Source organism: Narcine bancroftii, chromosome 13 (assembly GCF_036971445.1).
Source record: "Narcine bancroftii isolate sNarBan1 chromosome 13, sNarBan1.hap1, whole genome shotgun sequence".
NCBI lineage: Eukaryota > Metazoa > Chordata > Chondrichthyes > Torpediniformes > Narcinidae > Narcine > Narcine bancroftii.
Window position 1 is genome coordinate 42519917 of NC_091481.1, and position 23593 is coordinate 42543509.

Here is a 23593-nt window from a genome sequence, read left to right on the forward strand (position 1 = left end):
GCCTTTACAGTGCCAGTGATTGGGACTGGGGTTCAAATCCCGCATTGTCTGTAAGGAGTTTGTACATTCTCCTTGTGTCTGCATGGGTTTTCCCCAGGGCTCCGGTTTCCTCCCACCATTCAAAATGTATCAAGGGTATAAGTCAATCGTGTGTAATTGGGCAGCATGGGCTCATGGACCGAAAGGGCCTGTTACCGTGCTGAATGTCTAAATTTAAAATTAACTCAACTTCTGGGCCACTTACTTTATTAGCTTGTGCCTATGCCAGTAAATAACTTGGTGTATTTTTTTTAGGCCATTGAACATATTGTGCACAGGAGGACCATGGTTATAGCGGATTCTGTCTGTCACATTGCTCAATATCTTCAGCATCAGGCCCTTAATTCAATATCAGTTGCAAAGGTTTGTACCTTCATTTATTGCGTGTGCATGTGCGTGTAATGATTATAGAACTGTGATTGTAATACGAACGCACAGAAATGCTAGAGGAACTCAGCTGGTCATAGGAGGTAAAGATATATTACCAACATTGGCCAGAGCCCTTCTTCAACGTATAAGCACAAAGCAGGCAGGTTCTCCATTAATACTGAGTCCCTTCAGTACTTAATGTGTGTTTTAGTACATCTGTGTGTTCACATTAAATCAAAAGCACTTTGTTTCCCTGAGTAATCTCCATGTCTTTTCCTGATGGATTCGGTTTTCCCAGGATTCCGTTGTATTGGGGTTTATTCTTAAATAAAGGGCAATTTGTATTGAAAACATAGAAATGCTGGAGGAACTCAGCTGGTCTCACTGCATCCATAGGAGGTAAAGAGATATACAGAGAGTCACCGGGTTACGAACATCTGACTTATGGACTACTCGTACTTACGAATGGGCTGTTCCCCGATTTGTGCATGCTCATAAATGTGCATAATGTAACCTCACGAACGCTAAATAAGAACCTGTTCTGCCTTATGTACAAATTTAGCTTATGGTCAGACCCAGGTTCCTCCCCCCCCCCCCCCCCAAACCCAACAGTATCCAAAAACAGTACACTTATTATTGCCCTGCGTTGACTGCCTATTCCCCTTCCCTCTCCTATTAGACACCCAGTTACATGCCTCGCCTCTAGGATACGACTGTCTCCTAATTGCTACTGTCTGTCACCCCCTCTGCCTCCCTAAATGATCTGGAGGGTCATCCAGCTTCAGGTCCACTTCCCTAACACAGTCTGTAAGGAACTGCAGCTGGATGCATCTCTTGCTGGAGTAGTCATCAGGGACATTTGTGCTGTCCCAGATTACCCCCATCCTGTAATTGGAGCATACCACTACCCTAGCTGCCGTCTCCACCACCTACCTTACCTGTAGCATGTTCTCAGCCTCTGCTTGCTGAAGCTTTTTGAGCCAAAGCCTCTAACTTTCCACTTCTACACTGGACCACTCCAACAATCTCCTCTTGTGCCTGCTTTACTTTTATTTGTTCCTGCTGATGAATCACAATTCGATTATTCGGCTGAATTGCTGAGCTTCGAATGCTCTTTTTAAAAATTTTCTCCCCAACCTGTGTTTGACTCTCTCTCCTTTCAAATTGATTACTCCTCTAAAGCAGCATCTTTAAGTGGATACAACCTCTTCTCACTACTCCCTTCAGGCCTAAAGTCCAGCACCTCTGCTTTCAAGGACAGTGTTTAACCCAAGAGCCTCTCTCGATGACCCTAACCCCAACCCTAAACTACTCCAGTTCCACAAAAGGATCTGTTTGTACTATTGAAATGTCGCTTTGTTTCATGCACAAAAGAGCAACTGTGAATATTTAGCTAGAAGTTCTTTTATTATTTATTATTACAGAGGCTCCTCCACTTACGATGGGGTTGCGTTCCAATAAATCGTAATTCGAAAAAGAATACTGCCCTACTGAACATCATAGCCTAGCCAGTGACATAGCTGGGGGGAGGGCAGGGAGAGAGCAATGGCTCCCCCTAGAGTACATTCTTCAAAGGTGATGCCACCGGCACATCACAGGAGATTGACCAGTGAGCACACAGTTCCAAAAGGGCAGCGGTCTGGCCACTGGCATCTAGGGAGGAATAGCTCTGTAGGTATTTATTTCTCCTTTCAAAATTCTACTACGATAGTGAAAAATAGAAATGTATAATGAATTTAAAATTATTTGGTGTGGGTCTGACGCCACTGAGCGATCAGTGCAGCCCGTCATTCAACCACTGACTCACCATCCGATATGTGTGGTGGCTTCTTTTGTGCTCGCTCCTCTAATGTTAGAACCTGGCTCTGCCCCGAGCCTAGCCTACCTTAAATATGCTCAGACCACTTAACCATAGTCTACACCTGTGCAAGTTTATCAAAAACAAAGCCTAATTTATAATTAAATATTGAATACCTTTTCTTCCACACTGAAAAAAACAATTTTTAATCATAAAATATAGCGCCAGCCAAAGCTGTTGCGCGATAAGCAGTAACAGTAGTCATACCATTGTAACTTTGAAAATCGTACGTCGAGGAAGCACCTATTGTTCCGTCTTAGCATGTTGCAATTTAATGTGCCCTCTTGGAGTTGGTTTATCTTGCCATCCTGTTTGGCTGCAGCAAGTAAGAATCTTGGTGCATTTGTTCAGTGCACGTGTACCATGTGTGTAGTGACATTTGGACAGTATACTCTCAACATCAAACAGTACAATATACTGATGTAGTGAAAGTCTTCTTTGCTGCAGCTTCTTAGAAACATAAAGTGGCCCCACAGTTTAAGTAATTATCATGTAAGAGAGAAAAAACACATTTAATAGGAAGAGATTAAAAAAATATTAATTGTCGATGCTGGTCATTGAAAGATCTTGGTTTCCACTTTGGATGGAGAAATGATGGAACAACTTCAAGGTAATTTTCTCCACAAACCTGCATTGTTTTAAATTTTAATTAAAATGCAGTGGCTTCAGCAAAAGTCTTGGGGCTATTTTAACGGCCATTGCAGTGGTAATAAATGACCTCGTGATGGTTTTGAATGTGATCTGTTTGCAACAGCAACTTTTGGAAAATAATCTATTGTTTTACTTCAGAAAAGAGTGATATCTGACAAGAAGTACAGTGAGCGGCGCCTGGATGTGCTCTCCGCTCTTGTTTTGGCTGAAAATGCTCTCAATGGACCCAGTACGAAAGAACGTAGACTAGTCATTGCCCTGGCACTGAGTGTGGGGACTCAAATGGTAAGCATCTTAACCTTGGTGCTAACTTTGTAATTCAACTGGTAATGAGTGGCATGCCAAATTTTTACAGTATCAGTTCAGTATTCATCATGTGATGGAGTTGCTGGATTAAATTTAAAGTTCTGAATAATCTCACCTGAATAACTGTAAAACAAAACATTGGCTCATTTGCATGCATCTGTTCTGAGCAGAAAACTTTCCGAGATGAAGAGTTGCTGGTTTTGCAGGTGGTACTGAAGAAGTTGGACCTGATCAGCGAGTTGAGGGAGCGGTGAGTAAATCTCAGAAGACATCTGCGTTACAACCCAGGGTGGGGGGGAAACCAAACCGCAGACTTCACCTTGTTGTTGCATTTTGCAGGATTCAAGTTTTGTGCAATTGCAGCTTCTTGTATTGGCACCGAACCATCTTCCCCATCTACCTGGATGATATTTATGACAGTGCTGTCGATTCTGCAAGAATACACGTAAGAAATGCAGGTTGATTGATAACAGCAGATAAATGGAATCATGAATTAGAGGCAATTACAGGAGATATACTTTAGCTTTTGTTCAGGATGATGCATATAATTAAAAACATGATATCTTCAAAGGTACAGTCCATGTATTATGAGCTCCTGTTTTAATAAAGTGAGATTATCACTCTAAGGGATAGTATAGACAGGAGCAACTGAGTGGTCACAGTTAATATTTCACCAAAGCACCATCACAACACAAGTCACAGACAATTCAGTACATTGAAAGAACTGAGGGAAGTCCATACATTTGTAAAGACATTGTGAGTTTGCAAGGGAGAACCATTCTGGCTGCTGGGGAGAAGACAGGCTTTTGAAGCAGCTCTTGTAGCCAGTCATTCTGTGGAATTCAGAGCATAACATGCTCTGTGAATGGCTGGGCCTTTTCAGTGGATGGGCCTGTGCCAGGAGGGGCTTTTTGGGAAGCAAAGTGCTTCATTTTGATTATGACTAACAGTGGAGGTCACTTGGGAGAGACCGGTGCTGGGGTCTTGGAAGCTTTCTGGAGGCTGTCCAGTTTGACTCTCACCTACAAAAGGACCAGGAATGTTATGACTTCAGCTCGTGTAGATGGACATTTCTTCAAAGGCAACGCAAGGAGAATTCGTGGGTCTGTTGCAGCCACAACTCCTGTCTCCCCAACAGTTCAACATTAATTCTGGGCATCAAATTTCAAGGCCTATGCTTCAACACTGAATGTAAAAGACTGAACTTTGAAGTAACTTTCTAGATTTTGGCCTGGACTGTAATGGTGTGGGTATCTCTCACACACTCACTCACACACACACACACACACACACACACACACACACACACACACACACACACACACTCACCATGCCCACACACGCACACAGATGCTCGCACGCACACAGATGGGGATAGATTTAGTGATAAGGATAGTTTAAAAGTTAGGACAATAGCTTAAGAGTTATAAATTAGTGATTTAAAATTCAACATTGCCTGGTTCATTGTCTATTGCTGCTCGTTATGCACAGTTCGTTAACACATGCCAATGACTTTCCTGCACTTATCCCAGCATGTAGACTTCTATGCTGTGGCAGTTTGTGTACTTGTGTTAAAACTTAAGTTTTATGCCTCTGCCACGCTCTAAGGCAGTTGCTTCCCCAAATCGCTTCTAAATCTCTTATCCCCTTATCCTAAACCTATGCCTTCTTGCTTAAGATACCTCTACTATGAGAAAAGTTTCCTACGACCTACTTTATTTATGCTACTCATTAGGAACCTTCCCAGCCTCTACACCACAGAAAATAAGCCCAGCCTACCTACTCTCAACTCCGTCTTGGTCAATGTTCTGGTGGGTCTTATCTGCATCCTATCCTACTCTGCCATTTCCACCACCAACTACATGATCCCACCACCAGAGACATATTCCCCTCACCACCTTCCATAGGGTCTGCTTGCTTATCCACACCTCCCTTCCCACCAATTGTCCCCTTGGCACCCACCCCTATGCAGGAGATGCTCCATGCACCCACACCTCCTCCCTCATCACCATTTTGGGCCCTAAACAAGTCCTTCCAAATGAAGTATCACTCCACTTGTGAATCTGCAGGGGTCATCTACTGCCTCTGGCGCTCTCTCACTGTGGTCTCCTCTACATTGGAGAGGCTGAGCACAGGCTGGGAGAGGCTGAGCACAGGCTGGGAGATCGCTTCATTATGTACTCCAGCTCTGTCTGCCACAATAGTGTGGATCTCCCAGTGGCCACTCATTTCAATTTCCTGCTCCATTACCTTGCTGACATGTCTGTTCATGGTTTCAGGCACTGCCAGACTGAGACCACCTGCATCTTCCATCTGGGTACTCTCCAACCAGATGGCATTAACATCAACTTCTCTGGTTTCCATTAGAAAATCCCCTCCTCCATTGACTTTCCCCTCTTTTCTATCTTCGAGCACTCACTCTCTCTCTCTCTCTCTCTCCCTCCCCCTTCCCCTCTATATCCTTTCAAAGTTCTCACCTTTCTTCTTATATCTAATTAACACCTTTTGTCTGTTGGTCTGTAGTTCTCCCCCTCCCATTCTTCTCCCCTTCTTTCCCCAGACTTTAATTCAGAAACCTGTGTTTTTTCACTCAGTAATATATCTGTACCTCCTATGGATGCTTCGAGACCAGCTGAGTTCCTCTAGCATTTCTGTGTTTTGAGAAATATTGATTAGTATTAAAGTAGTTATATTTTGTCATCTGCATTAACTTTAAGCTCTTCAGAAAGGCAGATGATAAGCAATCAAGAGCCAAATTCGATGCACAAGACACAGAGAATATCTAATTTCCTCACTCTCCTTGCTTGACCTTGGCTTCATAAATCTTGTTCAATAAAGAGTGGGAAGTTATGTTTTTTTTAATGGATTCCTAAATTTCTCATGTAATTCAGAAAACTGAAATCTGTTGATAAAATGTTTATTTATTTTGTGCTATTTGATATTTCATTCAACAGTACATGTTTAGTGCTTTGAGAGACTGCGTCCCACCCATGATGTATGTCAGACATCTGGAATCCACACACATGTTGCTGGAGTGTTTTGATAAAGAAACAACAGACGTGCTAAATGAGGTATGGACACCAGGCACAAATTGCCAATGCTACTGATGCAGAGGACTTAATTGCAGCCTGTATTATTCCAGTTCAACCTATTATTACCAAAATAGTTTCAGACCCAAAACCTGACTTTTTATAGCTTCACTGTGGATTATATGAGAAAACTGCAGTTGAGAAATTCTAGGCAGATTAGAGTAGGTTATTAGGTCAGCACCACACTGTGAGACGAAAGGTCTGCACTGTGCTGTGTATTTCTATGTTCTATGAAGTTTCTGGGGGATCTGAACAAGAAAATGTTAAAGTTCCAATCTCTCTCCTGTTTAATGCACTGCTGAGAGTTGACTGTTGTCAGAGATAAATCAGGTAGAAGTTGAACCAAAATAATTTATTTTCTTTAAATTTTAGTAAATTCATCATAGAGTTATAGAACATGGAAATAAACTCTTCAGTCCAACTCATCTATGCTGACCAAAGGGTTCATCTGAGCTTGTTCCATATGGGTTCATATCCCTCTAAACCTTGCCTATCCATGTACCTGAAGAAATGCCTCCTAACTGTAATAATTGTACCTACCTCTATCACTTCAATTGGCAGCCCATTCCATACACCCAGCACTCTCTGTAAAAAGTCTGGTCACTGAATTTCCTCTGAGGAAGTGTAGCATTGTGGTTTGAATGGGAAATAGTCTCCTTCCTGCTTTTTACAAATTAGCATCTCTATTTTAAGAGGAGAGAATGGAATGGAACTCCAGTGAAATTGGTGTTTTGTGATAATGCCAGCACCAGGAGTTTTAACTGCGTCTCCTTGAGGACAATGATAAATGTGAACACTGGATTTGTAATGAGACTGCGGTGTTTGTAATCTTCACTGGGAATAGATAATTCAGGTGCAGTTGGATTTACTTTTGGCTCCCAGGGCCTTGTACAAGAATGGAAATCAACCTTGAGGAACTGCCCACCCACTGGACATGATGACAGTACTGGCAAGGCCAATGAGCAAATGGAAACTTAGTTTCTCACACCTTTTCAACTCGTCTATGCTAATCAACCTGTCTTTCTGCGACAGCCCCACTTGCCCAGATTGGTCAATATTCTTCTGAGCACTATCTATCCAAATGTGTTTTGATTGTCATTGAATTTTTATCACGAGCATGAATGGTTTTATATCATGTGTACCTGAAACATAGTAGAATGCTTCATTTTGTGTGCTATCAATCAATAAATAAGACACCCTTGACGGGAACAGTTTTATACAGATGGTGCAGGGCACAAAGACGTAGTGCAGTGAGTGGAGAAAAATACAACTAAAAACAATACAAGGCCATCATCTTTTGTCATTTGAAGAGTTCGATAGCAGTAGGAAAGAAATCCTTGCACAGGAAGTATCAATATATGCTCTGGCCACACTTCTACAGAAAATGCCAGCTCCCTCCGCAGTGAAGCTGCAGTGTGTTGCGTGGCAGTGTGTGACATGGCAGTGAGTGGCGTGGCGGTGAGTGACGTGGCAGTGTGTGGCGTGGCATTGTGTGGCGTGGCAGTGAGTGGAGTGGCGGTGTGTGGAGTGGCAGTAAGTGGTGTGGCAGTGTGTGGCGTGGCGGTGAGTGACGTGGCAGTGTGTGGCGTGGCAGTGATTGGCGTGGCAGTGTGGTTTGGCAGTGTGGAGTGGCAGTGAGTGATGTGGCAGTGTGTGGCGTGGCGGTGAGTGACGTGGCAGTGTGGAGTGGCTGTGTGGAGTGGCAGTGAGTGGCGTGTCCATGTATGGAGTGGCAGTGAGTGGCATGGCAGTGTGTGGCGTGGCAGTGTGTGGCATGGCAGTGTGTGGTGTGGCAGTGAGTGGCGTGGCGGTGAGTGACGTGGCATTGTGTGGCGTGGCAGTGAGTGGAGTGGCAGTGAATGGTGTGGCGGTGTGTGGAGTGGCAGTAAGTGGTGTGGCAGTGTGTGGCGTGGCGGTGAGTGACGTGGCAGTGTGTGGCGTGGCAGTGATTGGCGTGGCAGTGTGGTTTGGCAGTGTGGAGTGGCAGTGAGTGATGTGGCAGTGTGTGGCGTGGCGGTGAGTGACGTGGCATTGTGTGGCGTGGCAGTGTGGAGTGGCTGTGTGGAGTGGCAGTGAGTGGCGTGTCCATGTATGGAGTGGCAGTGAGTGGCATGGCAGTGTGTGGCGTGGCAGTGTGTGGCATGGCAGTGTGTGGTGTGGCAGTGAGTGACGTGGCAGTGTGTGGTGTGGCAGTGAGTGGCATGGCAGTGTGTGGTGTGGCAGTGAGTGACGTGGCAGTGTGTGGTGTGGCAGTGAGTGACGTGGCAGTGTGTGGCGTGGCGGTGAGTGACGTGGCAGTGTGTGGCGTGGCAGTGATTGGCGTGGCAGTGTGGTTTGGCAGTGTGGAGTGGCAGTGAGTGATGTGGCAGTGTGTGGCGTGGCGGTGAGTGACGTGGCATTGTGTGGCGTGGCAGTGTGGAGTGGCTGTGTGGAGTGGCCGTGAGTGGCGTGTCCATGTATGGAGTGGCAGTGAGTGGCATGGCAGTGTGTGGCGTGGCAGTGTGTGGCATGGCAGTGTGTGGTGTGGCAGTGAGTGGCGTGGCGGTGAGTGACGTGGCATTGTGTGGCGTGGCAGTGAGTGGAGTGGCAGTGAATGGTGTGGCAGTAAGTGGTGTGGCAGTGTGTGGCGTGGCGGTGAGTGACGTGGCAGTGTGTGGCGTGGCAGTGATTGGCGTGGCAGTGTGGTTTGGCAGTGTGGAGTGGCAGTGAGTGATGTGGCAGTGTGTGGCGTGGCGGTGAGTGACGTGGCATTGTGTGGCGTGGCAGTGTGGAGTGGCTGTGAGTGGCGTGTCCATGTATGGAGTGGCAGTGAGTGGCATGGCAGTGTGTGGCGTGGCAGTGTGTGGCATGGCAGTGTGTGGTGTGGCAGTGAGTGACGTGGCAGTGTGTGGTGTGGCAGTGTGTGGTGTGGCAGTGAGTGACGTGGCAGTGTGTGGTGTGGCAGTGAGTGACGTGGCAGTGTGTGGTGTGGCAGTGAGTGACGTGGCAGTGTGTGGTGTGGCAGTGAGTGACGTGGCAGTGTGTGGTGTGGCAGTGAGTGACGTGGCAGTGTGTGGCGTGGCGGTGAGTGACGTGGCAGTGTGTGGCGTGGCAGTGATTGGCGTGGCAGTGTGGTTTGGCAGTGTGGAGTGGCAGTGAGTGATGTGGCAGTGTGTGGCGTGGCGGTGAGTGACGTGGCATTGTGTGGCGTGGCAGTGTGGAGTGGCTGTGTGGAGTGGCAGTGAGTGGCGTGTCCATGTATGGAGTGGCAGTTTGTGGCATGGCAGTGTGTGGCATGGCAGTGTGTGGCATGGCAGTGTGTGGTGTGGCAGTGAGTGGCGTGGCGGTGAGTGACGTGGCATTGTGTGGCGTGGCAGTGAGTGGAGTGGCAGTGAATGGTGTGGCGGTGTGTGGAGTGGCAGTAAGTGGTGTGGCAGTGTGTGGCGTGGCGGTGAGTGACGTGGCAGTGATTGGCGTGGCAGTGTGGTTTGGCAGTGTGGAGTGGCAGTGAGTGATGTGGCAGTGTGTGGCGTGGCGGTGAGTGACGTGGCATTGTGTGGCGTGGCAGTGTGGAGTGGCTGTGTGGAGTGGCAGTGAGTGGCGTGTCCATGTATGGAGTGGCAGTGAGTGGCATGGCAGTGTGGCGTGGCAGTGTGTGGCATGGCAGTGTGTGGTGTGGCAGTGTGTGGTGTGGCAGTGAGTGACGTGGCAGTGTGTGGTGTGGCAGTGAGTGACGTGGCAGTGTGTGGTGTGGCAGTGAGTGACGTGGCAGTGTGTGGTGTGGCAGTGAGTGACGTGGCAGTGTGTGGTGTGGCAGTGAGTGACGTGGCAGTGTGTGGCGTGGCAGTGTGTGGCATGGCAGTGTGTGGTGTGGCAGTGAGTGACGTGGCAGTGTGTGGTGTGGCAGTGAGTGACGTGGCAGTGTGTGGTGTGGCAGTGAGTGACGTGGCAGTGTGTGGTGTGGCAGTGAGTGACGTGGCAGTGTGTGGTGTGGCAGTGAGTGACGTGGCAGTGTGTGGTGTGGCAGTGAGTGACGTGGCAGTGTGTGGTGTGGCAGTGAGTGACGTGGCAGTGTGTGGTGTGGCAGTGAGTGACGTGGCAGTGAGTGACGTGGCAGTGTGTGGTGTGGCAGTGAGTGACGTGGCAGTGTGTGGTGTGGCAGTGAGTGACGTGGCAGTGTGTGGTGTGGCAGTGAGTGACGTGGCAGTGTGTGGTGTGGCAGTGAGTGACGTGGCAGTGTGTGGTGTGGCAGTGAGTGACGTGGCAGTGTGTGACGTGGCAGTGTGTGGTGTGGCAGTGAGTGACGTGGCAGTGTGTGGTGTGGCAGTGAGTGACGTGGCAGTGTGTGGTGTGGCAGTGAGTGACGTGGCAGTGTGTGGCGTGGCAGTGAGTGGAGTGGCAGTGAATGGTGTGGCGGTGTGTGGAGTGGCAGTAAGTGGTGTGGCAGTGTGTGGCGTGGCGGTGAGTGACGTGGCAGTGTGTGGCGTGGCAGTGATTGGCGTGGCAGTGTGGTTTGGCAGTGTGGAGTGGCAGTGAGTGATGTGGCAGTGTGTGGCGTGGCGGTGAGTGACGTGGCATTGTGTGGCGTGGCAGTGTGGAGTGGCTGTGTGGAGTGGCAGTGAGTGGCGTGTCCATGTATGGAGTGGCAGTGAGTGGCATGGCAGTGTGTGGTGTGGCAGTGAGTGACGTGGCAGTGTGTGGTGTGGCAGTGAGTGGCATGGCAGTGTGTGGTGTGGCAGTGAGTGACGTGGCAGTGTGTGGTGTGGCAGTGAGTGACGTGGCAGTGTGTGGCGTGGCGGTGAGTGACGTGGCAGTGTGTGGCGTGGCAGTCATTGGCGTGGCAGTGTGGTTTGGCAGTGTGGAGTGGCAGGTAGTGATGTGGCAGTGTGTGGCGTGGCGGTGAGTGACGTGGCATTGTGTGGCGTGGCAGTGTGGAGTGGCTGTGTGGAGTGGCAGTGAGTGGCGTGTCCATGTATGGAGTGGCAGTGAGTGGCATGGCAGTGTGTGGCGTGGCAGTGTGTGGTGTGGCAGTGAGTGGCGTGGCGGTGAGTGACGTGGCATTGTGTGGCGTGGCAGTGAGTGGAGTGGCAGTGAATGGTGTGGCGGTGTGTGGAGTGGCAGTAAGTGGTGTGGCAGTGTGTGGCGTGGCGGTGAGTGACGTGGCAGTGTGTGGCGTGGCAGTGATTGGCGTGGCAGTGTGGTTTGGCAGTGTGGAGTGGCAGTGAGTGATGTGGCAGTGTGTGGCGTGGCGGTGAGTGACGTGGCATTGTGTGGCGTGGCAGTGTGGAGTGGCTGTGTGGAGTGGCAGTGAGTGGCGTGTCCATGTATGGAGTGGCAGTGAGTGGCATGGCAGTGTGTGGCGTGGCAGTGTGTGGCATGGCAGTGTGTGGTGTGGCAGTGAGTGACGTGGCAGTGTGTGGTGTGGCAGTGAGTGGCATGGCAGTGTGTGGTGTGGCAGTGAGTGACGTGGCAGTGTGTGGTGTGGCAGTGAGTGACGTGGCAGTGTGTGGTGTGGCAGTGAGTGACGTGGCAGTGTGTGGTGTGGCAGTGAGTGACGTGGCAGTGTGTGGTGTGGCAGTGAGTGACGTGGCAGTGTGTGGCGTGGCGGTGAGTGACGTGGCAGTGTGTGGCGTGGCAGTGATTGGCGTGGCAGTGTGGTTTGGCAGTGTGGAGTGGCAGTGAGTGATGTGGCAGTGTGTGGCGTGGCGGTGAGTGACGTGGCATTGTGTGGCGTGGCAGTGTGGAGTGGCAGTGAGTGGCGTGTCCATGTATGGAGTGGCAGTTTGTGGCATGGCAGTGTGTGGCGTGGCAGTGTGTGGCATGGCAGTGTGTGGTGTGGCAGTGAGTGGCGTGGCGGTGAGTGACGTGGCATTGTGTGGCGTGGCAGTGAGTGGAGTGGCAGTGAATGGTGTGGCTGTGTGTGGAGTGGCAGTAAGTGGTGTGGCAGTGTGTGGCGTGGCGGTGAGTGACGTGGCAGTGATTGGCGTGGCAGTGTGGTTTGGCAGTGTGGAGTGGCAGTGAGTGATGTGGCAGTATGTGGCGTGGCGGTGAGTGACGTGGCATTGTGTGGTGTGGCAGTGAGTGACGTGGCAGTGTGTGGTGTGGCAGTGAGTGACGTGGCAGTGTGTGGTGTGGCAGTGAGTGACGTGGCAGTGTGTGGTGTGGCAGTGAGTGACGTGGCAGTGTGTGGTGTGGCAGTGAGTGACGTGGCAGTGTGTGGTGTGGCAGTGAGTGACGTGGCAGTGTGTGGTGTGGCAGTGAGTGACGTGGCAGTGTGTGGTGTGGCAGTGAGTGACGTGGCAGTGTGTGGTGTGGCAGTGAGTGACGTGGCAGTGTGTGGTGTGGCAGTGAGTGACGTGGCGGTGTGTGGTGTGGCAGTGAGTGACGTGGCAGTGTGTGGTGTGGCAGTGAGTGACGTGGCAGTGTGTGGTGTGGCAGTGAGTGACGTGGCGGTGTGTGGTGTGGCAGTGAGTGACGTGGCAGTGTGTGGTGTGGCAGTGAGTGACGTGGCAGTGTGTGGTGTGGCAGTGAGTGACGTGGCAGTGTGTGGTGTGGCAGTGAGTGACGTGGCAGTGTGTGGTGTGGCAGTGAGTGACGTGGCAGTGTGTGGTGTGGCAGTGAGTGACGTGGCAGTGTGTGGTGTGGCAGTGAGTGACGTGGCAGTGTGTGGTGTGGCAGTGAGTGACGTGGCAGTGTGTGGCGTGGCAGTGAGTGACGTGGCAGTGTGTGGTGTGGCAGTGAGTGACGTGGCAGTGTGTGGTGTGGCAGTGAGTGACGTGGCAGTGTGTGGCGTGGCGGTGAGTGACGTGGCATTGTGTGGCGTGGCAGTGTGGAGTGGCAGTGAGTGGCGTGTCCATGTATGGAGTGGCAGTGAGTCGCATGGCAGTGTGTGGCGTGGCAGTGTGTGGCATGGCAGTGTGTGGTGTGGCAGTGAGTGGCGTGGCAGTGAGTGACGTGGCATTGTGTGGCGTGGCAGTGAGTGGAGTGGCAGTGAATGGTGTGGCGGTGTGTGGAGTGGCAGTAAGTGGTGTGGCAGTGTGTGGCGTGGCGGTGAGTGACGTGGCAGTGTGTGGCGTGGCAGTGATTGGCGTGTTGCAGTGTGGTTTGGCAGTGTGGAGTGGCAGTGAGTGATGTGGCAGTGTGTGGCGTGGCGGTGAGTGACGTGGCATTGTGTGGCGTGGCAGTGTGGAGTGGCAGTGAGTGGCGTGTCCATGTATGGAGTGGCAGTGAGTGGCATGGCAGTGTGTGGCGTGGCAGTGTGTGGCATGGCAGTGTGTGGTGTGGCAGTGAGTGACGTGGCAGTGTGTGGTGTGGCAGTGAGTGACGTGGCAGTGTGTGGTGTGGCAGTGAGTGACGTGGCAGTGTGTGGTGTGGCAGTGAGTGACGTGGCAGCGTGTGGTGTGGCAGTGAGTGACGTGGCAGTGTGTGGTGTGGCAGTGAGTGACGTGGCAGTGTGTGGTGTGGCAGTGAGTGACGTGGCAGTGTGTGGTGTGGCAGTGAGTGACGTGGCAGTGTGTGGTGTGGCAGTGAGTGACGTGGCAGTGTGTGGTGTGGCAGTGAGTGACGTGGCAGTGTGTGGTGTGGCAGTGAGTGACGTGGCAGTGTGTGGTGTGGCAGTGAGTGACGTGGCAGTGTGTGGTGTGGCAGTGAGTGACGTGGCGGTGTGTGGTGTGGCAGTGAGTGACGTGGCGGTGTGTGGTGTGGCAGTGAGTGACGTGGCGGTGTGTGGTGTGGCAGTGAGTGACGTGGCAGTGTGTGGTGTGGCAGTGAGTGACGTGGCAGTGTGTGGTGTGGCAGTGAGTGACGTGGCAGTGTGTGGTGTGGCAGTAAGTGACGTGGCAGTGTGTGGTGTGGCAGTTAGTGACGTGGCAGTGTGTGGTGTGGCAGTGAGTGACGTGGCAGTGTGTGGTGTGGCAGTGAGTGACGTGGCAGTGTGTGGTGTGGCAGTGAGTGACGTGGCAGTGTGTGGTGTGGCAGTGAGTGACGTGGCAGTGTGTGGTGTGGCAGTGAGTGACGTGGCGGTGTGTGGTGTGGCAGTGAGTGACGTGGCGGTGTGTGGTGTGGCAGTGAGTGACGTGGCGGTGTGTGGTGTGGCAGTGAGTGACGTGGCGGTGTGTGGTGTGGCAGTGAGTGACGTGGCGGTGTGTGGTGTGGCAGTGAGTGACGTGGCAGTGTGTGGTGTGGCAGTGAGTGACGTGGCAGTGTGTGGTGTGGCAGTGAGAGACGTGGCAGTGTGTGGTGTGGCATTGAGTGACGTGGCAGTGTGTGGTGTGGCAGTGAGTGACGTGGCAGTGTGTGGTGTGGCAGTGAGTGACGTGGCAGTGTGTGGTGTGGCAGTGAGTGACGTGGCAGTGTGTGGTGTGGCAGTGAGTGACGTGGCAGTGTGTGGTGTGGCAGTGAGTGGCATGGCAGTGTGTGGTGTGGCAGTGAGTGACGTGGCAGTGTGTGGTGTGGCAGTGAGTGACGTGGCAGTGTGTGGTGTGGCAGTGAGTGACGTGGCAGTGTGTGGTGTGGCAGTGAGTGACGTGGCGGTGTGTGGTGTGGCAGTGAATGACATGGCAGTGTGTGGTGTGGCAGTGAGTGACGTGGCAGTGTGTGGTGTGGCAGTGAATGACATGGCAGTGTGTGGTGTGGCAGTGAGTGACGTGGCAGTGTGTGGTGTGGCAGTGAGTGACGTGGCAGTGTGTGGTGTGGCAGTGAGTGACGTGGCGGTGTGTGGTGTGGCAGTGAATGACGTGGCGGTGTGTTGTCATCGTTGATTGTGGGCTCTGTGGCCTCATTAACTGCTGAAACGTACATCTTTGTACATCAGGTTGTTGGAGAATGAGATTAAAAAATAAATTCAATCTTTCTCACTAGAATCCTACATTTTGATTGTTTCTGCATCTAATAAACAATTTTTAAAAATTGTTGAAGCTCTCATAATCCAAAGATTAAAGCAATGGTGGGAAGTTGTGTTCCTTTTGAAACGCTGCTAATTACTGACTCGGTTTGGCTAAATACAGTAAATGAACTGATTGCAGGCTTTACAGCAAGAAACAGAGATAACCCTATCTAGACTTGCAGGTTATACAAGTGCCTTTAATTGCATTGCAATTACACTTCCTGAAGAGCTCCTTAGCTCCTTGGCATACTGGCTAGGTGTGGCTCGGCACCATGCTCAAAGTCTTAAGTTTTTGAAAGTAGTAACTGGTGCCCAACAGGAAGTATGCCCATTCACTCCTATTTCACTTATTCTGTGTCTTGGGTAAACTTATACCTCTCATTTTGTTCATTTTAGATTGGTCACAGTGTTTGAGCTACCGAAAGAAAATAGACACACACACATCGAGAGCAGTTCAGTTTATACAAATGTTTATTACTAATTTAAAAGCTGATTTCACATTACAATATGCAAGCCCTTTCCAACTATACTTATCAACGCTTGGACTGGTCCCAACTGCCAAAGCAAGGCAACGACTGCACACTTGTAGTAGGTTGTCAGGGCGCCGGTAGCAGCTTCTCCACCTCCCCTGACCGGGACGTTGCTCGGACTCTGGCTGTTCTTCCTTCTTGACAAGGGGTGTTCCCACCCCTCGGAGAGTCTAAACTTCAGCAGCAGGACCACAGGCTTATATTCCCCAAAAACAATTAATCATGCGCCTACTCCTTCTAACATTTGTCAGTCAAAATCAAAACTGAACATTATATTCTACAATTTAGAAGATTAATTATTATGGAACCAGGATGTTATGATTTCCTGGTTTATCTCGTAGATACAAAGACTTATTAAAACTTCTCGAGCAAGACAGGTTGTGACCAATTCGTCAATTTAAGAGTGTTGCATTTGACAACTGCTTTCCCTGGGCCTCACAGTGGAATTCCATTTCAAAGTGTATCTTCAGATAAGTCCCCATGGCTGAGTTTAATTACATCTGCTCGTTCTGAAAGTAAGGTGACCTGCGTGTGGACCCAGTGTCGTCAGTTCCACATGAGCAAAAAGCATCTGGGTACATGGTTTTAATCCTCCATTACATTCTGTCATCTGGTTTCAATAAAAAATGAATTGCCATAATTTAGTAGGTATGTTAAATAGAACCTGAACAATAAATGGATGTGGGGCATAGCCTTGAACAGTTCATTTCCAAGTAAAAGAAAATTTCCCCTATTGAACTTAAATTGCTAAAGATTTAAATTTACGTCCTCGACCTGAATGCAGTTTGTGAAGTTGTTTATGGAGATGTGGCCTTGAACAGGGTGAAGTGGAAATTTACCAGAGTAACATTCAGAAGGGAGCCTTCATGTGCAGAGTTCCCAGAGAGACTGGGAATGTTTGCCAAATTTAAGCAACGTGCAGGAGCAGAGTTTAGATTTAAGATAATTGGCAAAGTTCAAAGTTTAGATTTATTGCCAGAGTACATACATGACATTAAGTACAACCCTGAAATTCTTTTTCCTGTGGGCATGGCAGAATTACCTCTTACTGGAAGTGCAAAAAACTATATTCAAGAAGATACATTTACATATAAATAAATAAAGAAATGTAAACAAATTACAGAGTGTATGGGAGGGGTTTGGAGGGACACTGACTGGGTACAAGTAGGCAGAAAGACAGATTAGAAGGGCCAAAGGGCCTGTTTTTCTGCTGTAATGTTCTATGTATCTAATTGGATAGTTTTACCTCCCCCATTAGACCTGTGCAGGGATCTGACTAAGGCTCAGTAGAGGCTCCGATAGCTCAGTGGTTAGAGCACTGGTTTTGTAAACCAGGGGCCATGAGTTTGTTCCTTGCTGAGGCCTCATTTCTGTGAGGGGTGCTGGACAAAGTGGAGACAAAGTTAAAGAATTTCATGTCTGTTACATTCTAACTGTAGTATTTACTGTGTTGTAAAGTTCCATACTGGAGATTGTTAAATTTACCTTTTGTTCAGGCAGAAATCCCAGCATTTGCCCTTGTAAATGCCTGCACCTCCTAAGGTTTGGAGGGATATGGGTCAATTGCAGGCCAATGGGACAAGCTTATCTTAGTCGTCAGGGATAAGATGAGTTGGAGGGCCTGTCCCCTTGTTCATAACTTTTACCCAGTTTTAATTATTATGTTTGAAAATGCATCAGGTTTAAACAATGTATAACTTGAGATACTACCTTCATTTTAATCTTGAAAGAGAATTGGTGATCTCATCAAGTTATCTAAAACGTAGTTTGTAAACTAAGATGAATGAGTTGTCCCATCCCAGAGACTCCAGAAATTCCAAAATTAGGTAGTACTGACAAGGTATAACCTGCTGCAGGTGAAGCATTAAACAGACATTTGCATTTTATAGTTGCTTGTTATTGATGTGAAGAGAAAGGGTGTTGCTTGTGTGGTTTATCCTGAATAGACTGGAGGTTTTCAAATGTAACATGTTTTAAATTTAATTTTTTAAAAATTTAGAAGCCGATTCTGGCCATTTTAGCTCATACCACCCAATTATGCACTATTTAACTTACAACATTTTGGAGGGTAGAAGGAAACTGGAGCACCTGGAAAACCAAAGCAGATATGGGGAACACTTGCAAACTCCTTACGGACAGCGTCAGATTGGAACTCTGGTGCTGGAACTGTAATGGCATCGCACTAGCCGCTACACTAACAAGGAGTTATTTCTTCCTTGTCATTCCATCGACATTGGAAGTGTCTTTCTATTGAGCTTCGAGGCCAGTCAGTGAGCCCACAGGCTCCAGTGAAATTGGTGAGGGAGGTGACTGGCTAATGTGTAAACTCCTGCTCATTGGAGCAACAAAAGACTTTCACGTTTGTTTGCTTTCGTGCTGTTATATGAGGCACTGTGATTCTGGGAGAATATTCTCGGCGACACTAGGAATTATTCTATTTAGGAGAATCCTAGCGAAGATTTTGCCTGCAATGGAGAGCAGCGTGATTCCCCTGTAGTTTGAGCAGTCTGATTTCTCGCCTTTGTTTTTGTACAGGGTGATGATGATGGCATCATGAAGGTCCTGAGGCAGTTTTCCTTGGTCCCAACAAAGCTTGAAAAACTCATGCAGTTTGACATGCAGAGTTTTGCCGCCAGCCTTCCAGACCTCTGGGGGGATTCCATCCATACCTGCTGCTTTGCCACTTTTCAGTTGTTCAATTGCCTTATATGTCTCATCCTGGGTGAGGACCTCATCCAGCTCTAGCCTTAGGGGCTGTTGAGGGAGCTGGAGCAGGGCGGAATCTTGGACTGAGTGGTTGGCACTGAAAAGAGATTGGAAGTGTTCTGACCATCGGTTGAGGATGGAGATCTTGTCGCTGAGGAGGACTTTGCCGTCTGAGCTGAGCAGCGGGCTTTGGACTTGGGGTGAGGGGCCGTACACAGCCTTTAGAGCCTCGTAGAAACCCCTGAAGTCGCCAATGTCCACGCTGAGCTGGGTTCGCTTGGCGAGGCTAGTCCACCACTCATTTTGGATCTTCCAGAGTTTGCGCTGAAGATGGCTGCATGCGCGACGGAAGGCTTGTTTCTTCTCTGGACAGGACGGCTTTGTAAGGTGAGCTTGGTGGGCAGCTCGCTTCTTTGCCAGCAGCTCCTGGATTTCCTGGCTGTTATTGTCGAACCAGTCCTTGTTTTTCCTGGAGGAGAAGCCCAGTACCTCTTCAGTGGATTGCAGTATGGTAGTCTTCAGCTGATCCCAGAGGGTTTCAGGGAACGAGTCCGTGAGGCGGATTGCATCCTCGAGCTTTGCTTTGAGGTTCGCAAAAAGAGGAACTACTGACATGGTCTTTCCCCTCCGACAGCTCCAAGAAACGTGCAGAGAACAAAACAAAGGTCTCTACATCACCTTTGTTGACCTCACCAAAGCCTTCGACACCGTGAGCAGGAAAGGGCTTTGGCAAATACTAGAGCGCATCGGATGCCCCCCAAAGTTCCTCAACATGGTTATCCAACTGCACGAAAACCAACAAGGTCGGGTCAGATACAGCAATGAGCTCTCTGAACCCTTCTCCATTAACAATGGCGTGTAGTAAGGCTGTGTTCTCGCACCAACCCTCTTTTCAATCTTCTTCAGCATGATGCTGAACCAAGCCATGAAAGACCTCAACAATGAAGACGCTGTTTACATCCGGTACCGCACGGATGGCAGTCTCTTCAATCTGAGACGCCTGCAAGCTCACACCAAGACACAAGAGAAACTTGTCTGTGAACTACTCTTTGCTGACGATGCCGCTTTAGTTGCCCATTCAGAGCCAGCTCTTTAGCGCTTGACGTCCTGTTTTGCGGAAACTGCCAAAATGTTTGGCCTGGAAGTCAGCCTGAATAAAATGGAGGTCCTCCATCAGCCAGCTCCCCACCATGACTACCAGCCCCCCCACATCTCCATCGGGTACACAAAACTCAAAACGGTCAAGCAGTTTACCTATCTCGGCTGCACCATTTCATCAGATGCAAGGATCGACAACGAGATAGACAACAGACTCGCCAAGGCAAATAGCGCCTTTGGAAGACTACACAAAAGAGTCTGGAAAATCGACCAACTGAAAAATCTCACAAAGATAAGCGTATACAGAGCCGTTGTCATACCCACGCTCCTGTTCGGCTCCGAATCAGGGGTCTTCTACCGGCATCACCTACGGCTCCTAGAACGCTTCCACCAGCGTTGTCTCCGCTCCATCCTCAAAATTCATTGGAGCGACTTCATCCCTAACATCGAAGTACTCGAGATGGCAGAGGCCAACAGCATCGAGTCCACGCTGCTGAAGATCCAGCTGCGCTGGGTGGGTCACATCTCCAGAATGGAGGACCATCGCCTTCCCAAGATCGTGTTATATGGCGAGCTCTCCACTGGCCACCATGACAGAGGTGCACCAAAGAAGAGGTACAAGGACTGCCTAAAGAAATCTCTTGGTGCCTGCCACATTGACCACCGCCAGTGGGCTGATATCGCCTCAAACCGTGCATCTTGGCGCCTCACAGTTCAGCGGGCAGCAACCTCCTTTGAAGAAGACCGCAGAGCTCACCTCACTGACAAAAGGCAAAGGAGGAAAAACCCAACACCCAACCCCAACCAACCAATTTTCCCCTGCAACCGCTGCAACCGTGTCTGCCTGTCCCGCATCGGATTTGTCAGCCACAATTGAGCCTGCAGCTGACGTGGACTTTTACCCCCTCCATAAATCTTCGTCCGCGAAGCCAAGCCAAAGAAGAAAAGAAATATGAGGCAAATGGAAAACTGGAATGAAATGGCTTGGCCATTGCTCCAGTGGAATATTCGGGCATTTGGGAAAGGCCTTGCTCTGGATATCCAGAGGCTGGAGGAGAGCAAGAACTTTGTCAATTGTCAATCCTCACGGCAGGCAAAAGGAAATTTCTTGTAATATTACATGCTCTGTATCATTACATGACAATAACGGAATCTTGAATCCATTTCCACTTAAAACAGCAAACAATATTGTAAATTTTTAAAAATAACATTTATTTTGCTTGTGTAAGAAGAACCCAAACCCTGCAATCTTTGTCTTTGTAACACTACAGCCTGCACTGTTTATGCTGGCTTATGTTTGTGTATTATCAGTGGCCCACCTGCTGTATCAGTTGGATTGTCTGAATATCTCGCAGAACAAAGCTTTTTCCTGTATCTCAATACACGTGATAGTGAAGCAATTCAAATTAGGAAAAGAGGAGACAAATAAGAATTTGTTCCCCATTTTTAGAGCTATTGGAGATTTCCAGAATTCAATATAGATGTTTTTGTCTTTGTGAACTTGGTGTCCTAGGATGGAGCTCGGAATGGTAAGCCTGTGTCAGGGGCAGGTGTCAGATATGCAAGGAGGATTCATGTGCAGAGCTTTGTGGCATGATTCTTGGGCGTGATCATCTGTCTGACATTGCAGTGGAGGGAGGCCTTGATCATCTGTCTGACATTGCAGTGGAGGGAGGCTTTGATCATCTGTCTGACATTGCAGTGGAGGGAGGCCTTGTTTATCATTTGAAAGGCAGAGTGAATGAGTGTTTCTGACTAAAACTCATTCACAAAAGCTTCAAAGATTAAAATTTTGTTTGCAAACTCATGTGTGTTTTTTTTCTTTATTTGCAATCTTTCCTTGCATCCCTCATCCTTTTCTAACAGCACCTTTTGGATAAACTATGCAAGGAGATCGAAAAGGACTTGAGGCTGTCCGTGCACACTCATTTAAAACTAGATGATCGAAATCCATTCCGAGTCGGCATCAAAGACTTGACAGATTTCTTTTCAATCAAACCAATACGGTTTTTGAACCGATTCATTGATGTCAAAGGTTTGCTCATCTTTAGATTTCGGTTTAGCAATGATGTTTATTATGTGGTCTGCATTTAACAGTAATAATTATTTTCACTAATGTTTCACAGCATATGTGACTCACTATCTGGACAAGACTTTCTATAACCTCACAACAGTTGCTATCCATGATTGGGCCACCTACAGTGAAATGAGGAATCTAGCAACCCAGCGCTACAGTCTCTCAATGACAGAAGCACACCTTCCAAGCCAGACTTTGGAACAGGTTAGTGTTCAGGGGTTCTTTGAGAGTTGGTGTTTGCCATTATTATCGTACTGTGATCAGATCCATAACCTTTATTGTCACTATACAATGAAATTGAGTTTACATCAAGCAATAAATATAAAAACAACAACACAATAAAACAAAACAATAATCACTGTTTGGCGGTGTTCAGTTCATGAATAGCTCTGGGGTAAAAACTTTTTAATGGACCTGAAACATCTACTGGAGGGCAGCAGGCCATACAGATGATGACCAGGCTGGTAGGGGTCTTTCAGAATTTTCGCAGCTCTACTAAGCCACCAAGAGCTGAATAAATCCTCCAAAGAGGGCAGTGCCCAGCCGATAATCTACTGGGCTGTACTGATGACCCTCTGAAGGTCCCTCTTGTCTGCTGCCGAGCAGCTGGCCAACAACGTTGGAATGCAGTAGGCCAGCACCCTCTCGATGGAGCAGCACTGGAGGGACACTAGCAATTTCTCCTGCAGTTTGATTTTCCTCGTGGCATGGAATTGTTTTTAACTACTCCGATGGTATTGGTAGTCCAGGAGAGATCTTCAGCATCCCCAGAAACCTGGAAGCAGTAACCCTTTCCACGCATTGATGTACAATGGGTCTGGAACAGGTAGGTTGTCTTGGGTATGAAGTATTGACTGTGCTGAATCAAGGGTTAGATTTTTGTATTTTTCTCAAGTCCATGATTTTATATATGGATTAGAATTTATATAACAACTTAACTATTAATCTAGTGCTAGGAGCAACAATCTCGGGTTAAGTTTGATCCTGGTGATAGCAGTTTCAGAGGGGGACATTTTGGGAATTGGGATCACGCTTCCTTAACTTTTAAGATAGTTCTGGACAACATTAAGTTTGGGCCTTGTAGAAAATTGTTAAATGGAGGCGGGGCAAATTACAACAGGATAAGATAGGAATTAGGAACAGCAATTAGAATCAGGCAAGCCCACATCTGACATGTAGTCAGAACTGGCATGTTCCAGTATGAAGGAACTGACTTGGTCAGTGATCAGGAGTATATTGTGGAGCATGCTCCTGTGTTGGGGCATTTTGAGGTCAAGAAAGAAGTTGTCTTCTGAATTGCTTTAAAGTGGACAAATCCCCTGGGCCTAATGGAATGTATCCCCTATTATTGAAAGAGGCAAGTGAAGAGATTTCAGGGGCATTGACAAAGATTGTTGCATCCTGACTAGTGACAGGAGAGGTCCCAGAGAATTGGAGTGAAGCAGGATAAGCTGCAAACACACCGAAAAGCTGGAGGAACTTAGCTGGTCTTTTCAGCATCTCTAGGAGACAAAGATATATCGCCGACAATTCAAGCCTGAGCCCTTCTTCAAAGAAAAATCAGAAAAGGTAGAAGCAGGAAATCTCAGAACGTCTCAGAATTCAAACAATGGGGGAGGAATCCAGACCAACAAAAGGTGTTAATTGGATATGATAAGGGACCAGCTAAGAATTTATCATGTCTGTGTGAAAGGAGACAGGGAAAGGAGAGACAACGGGGAGGGGGGGGGAAAGAAGAAGTTGAGGGGGGTGGGTTAATGAAAGCCAAAGAAGTCGATATTAATGCTACCTGGTTGGAGGATGCCCAGTTGGAAGATGAGGTGTTGTTCCTCCAATTTACAGGTGGTCTCAGTACATGAAACCATGGACAGACATGTCAGCAAGGAGATCCACACTATTGCAAGGGACAGAGCCAAATTCTCGGCAAAATGATTTCCCAATCTATGCCCAGTCTCTCCGATGCAGTGGAGACCACAACGGGATGCAGGAGATGACCCTTGCAGATTC

The 23593-nt window shown here is 48.6% G+C and overlaps 1 protein-coding gene across 4 annotated transcripts in view; it reads left to right on the top strand.

Moving 5' to 3' along the window:
* The window catches only part of washc4 (WASH complex subunit 4), a 182564-nt gene that overhangs the window by 110227 nt on the left and 48744 nt on the right, over positions 1-23593 (top strand). For all 4 annotated transcript variants that reach the window (XM_069909975.1, XM_069909974.1, XM_069909976.1 and 1 more), the window contains 7 exons: positions 295-402; positions 3056-3202; positions 3394-3473; positions 3563-3668; positions 6178-6294; positions 21376-21544; positions 21636-21790. In XM_069909975.1, coding sequence (XP_069766076.1) covers positions 295-402; positions 3056-3202; positions 3394-3473; positions 3563-3668; positions 6178-6294; positions 21376-21544; positions 21636-21790 — 882 coding nt within the window. The remainder of the gene's footprint in view (positions 1-294; positions 403-3055; positions 3203-3393; positions 3474-3562; positions 3669-6177; positions 6295-21375; positions 21545-21635; positions 21791-23593) is intronic.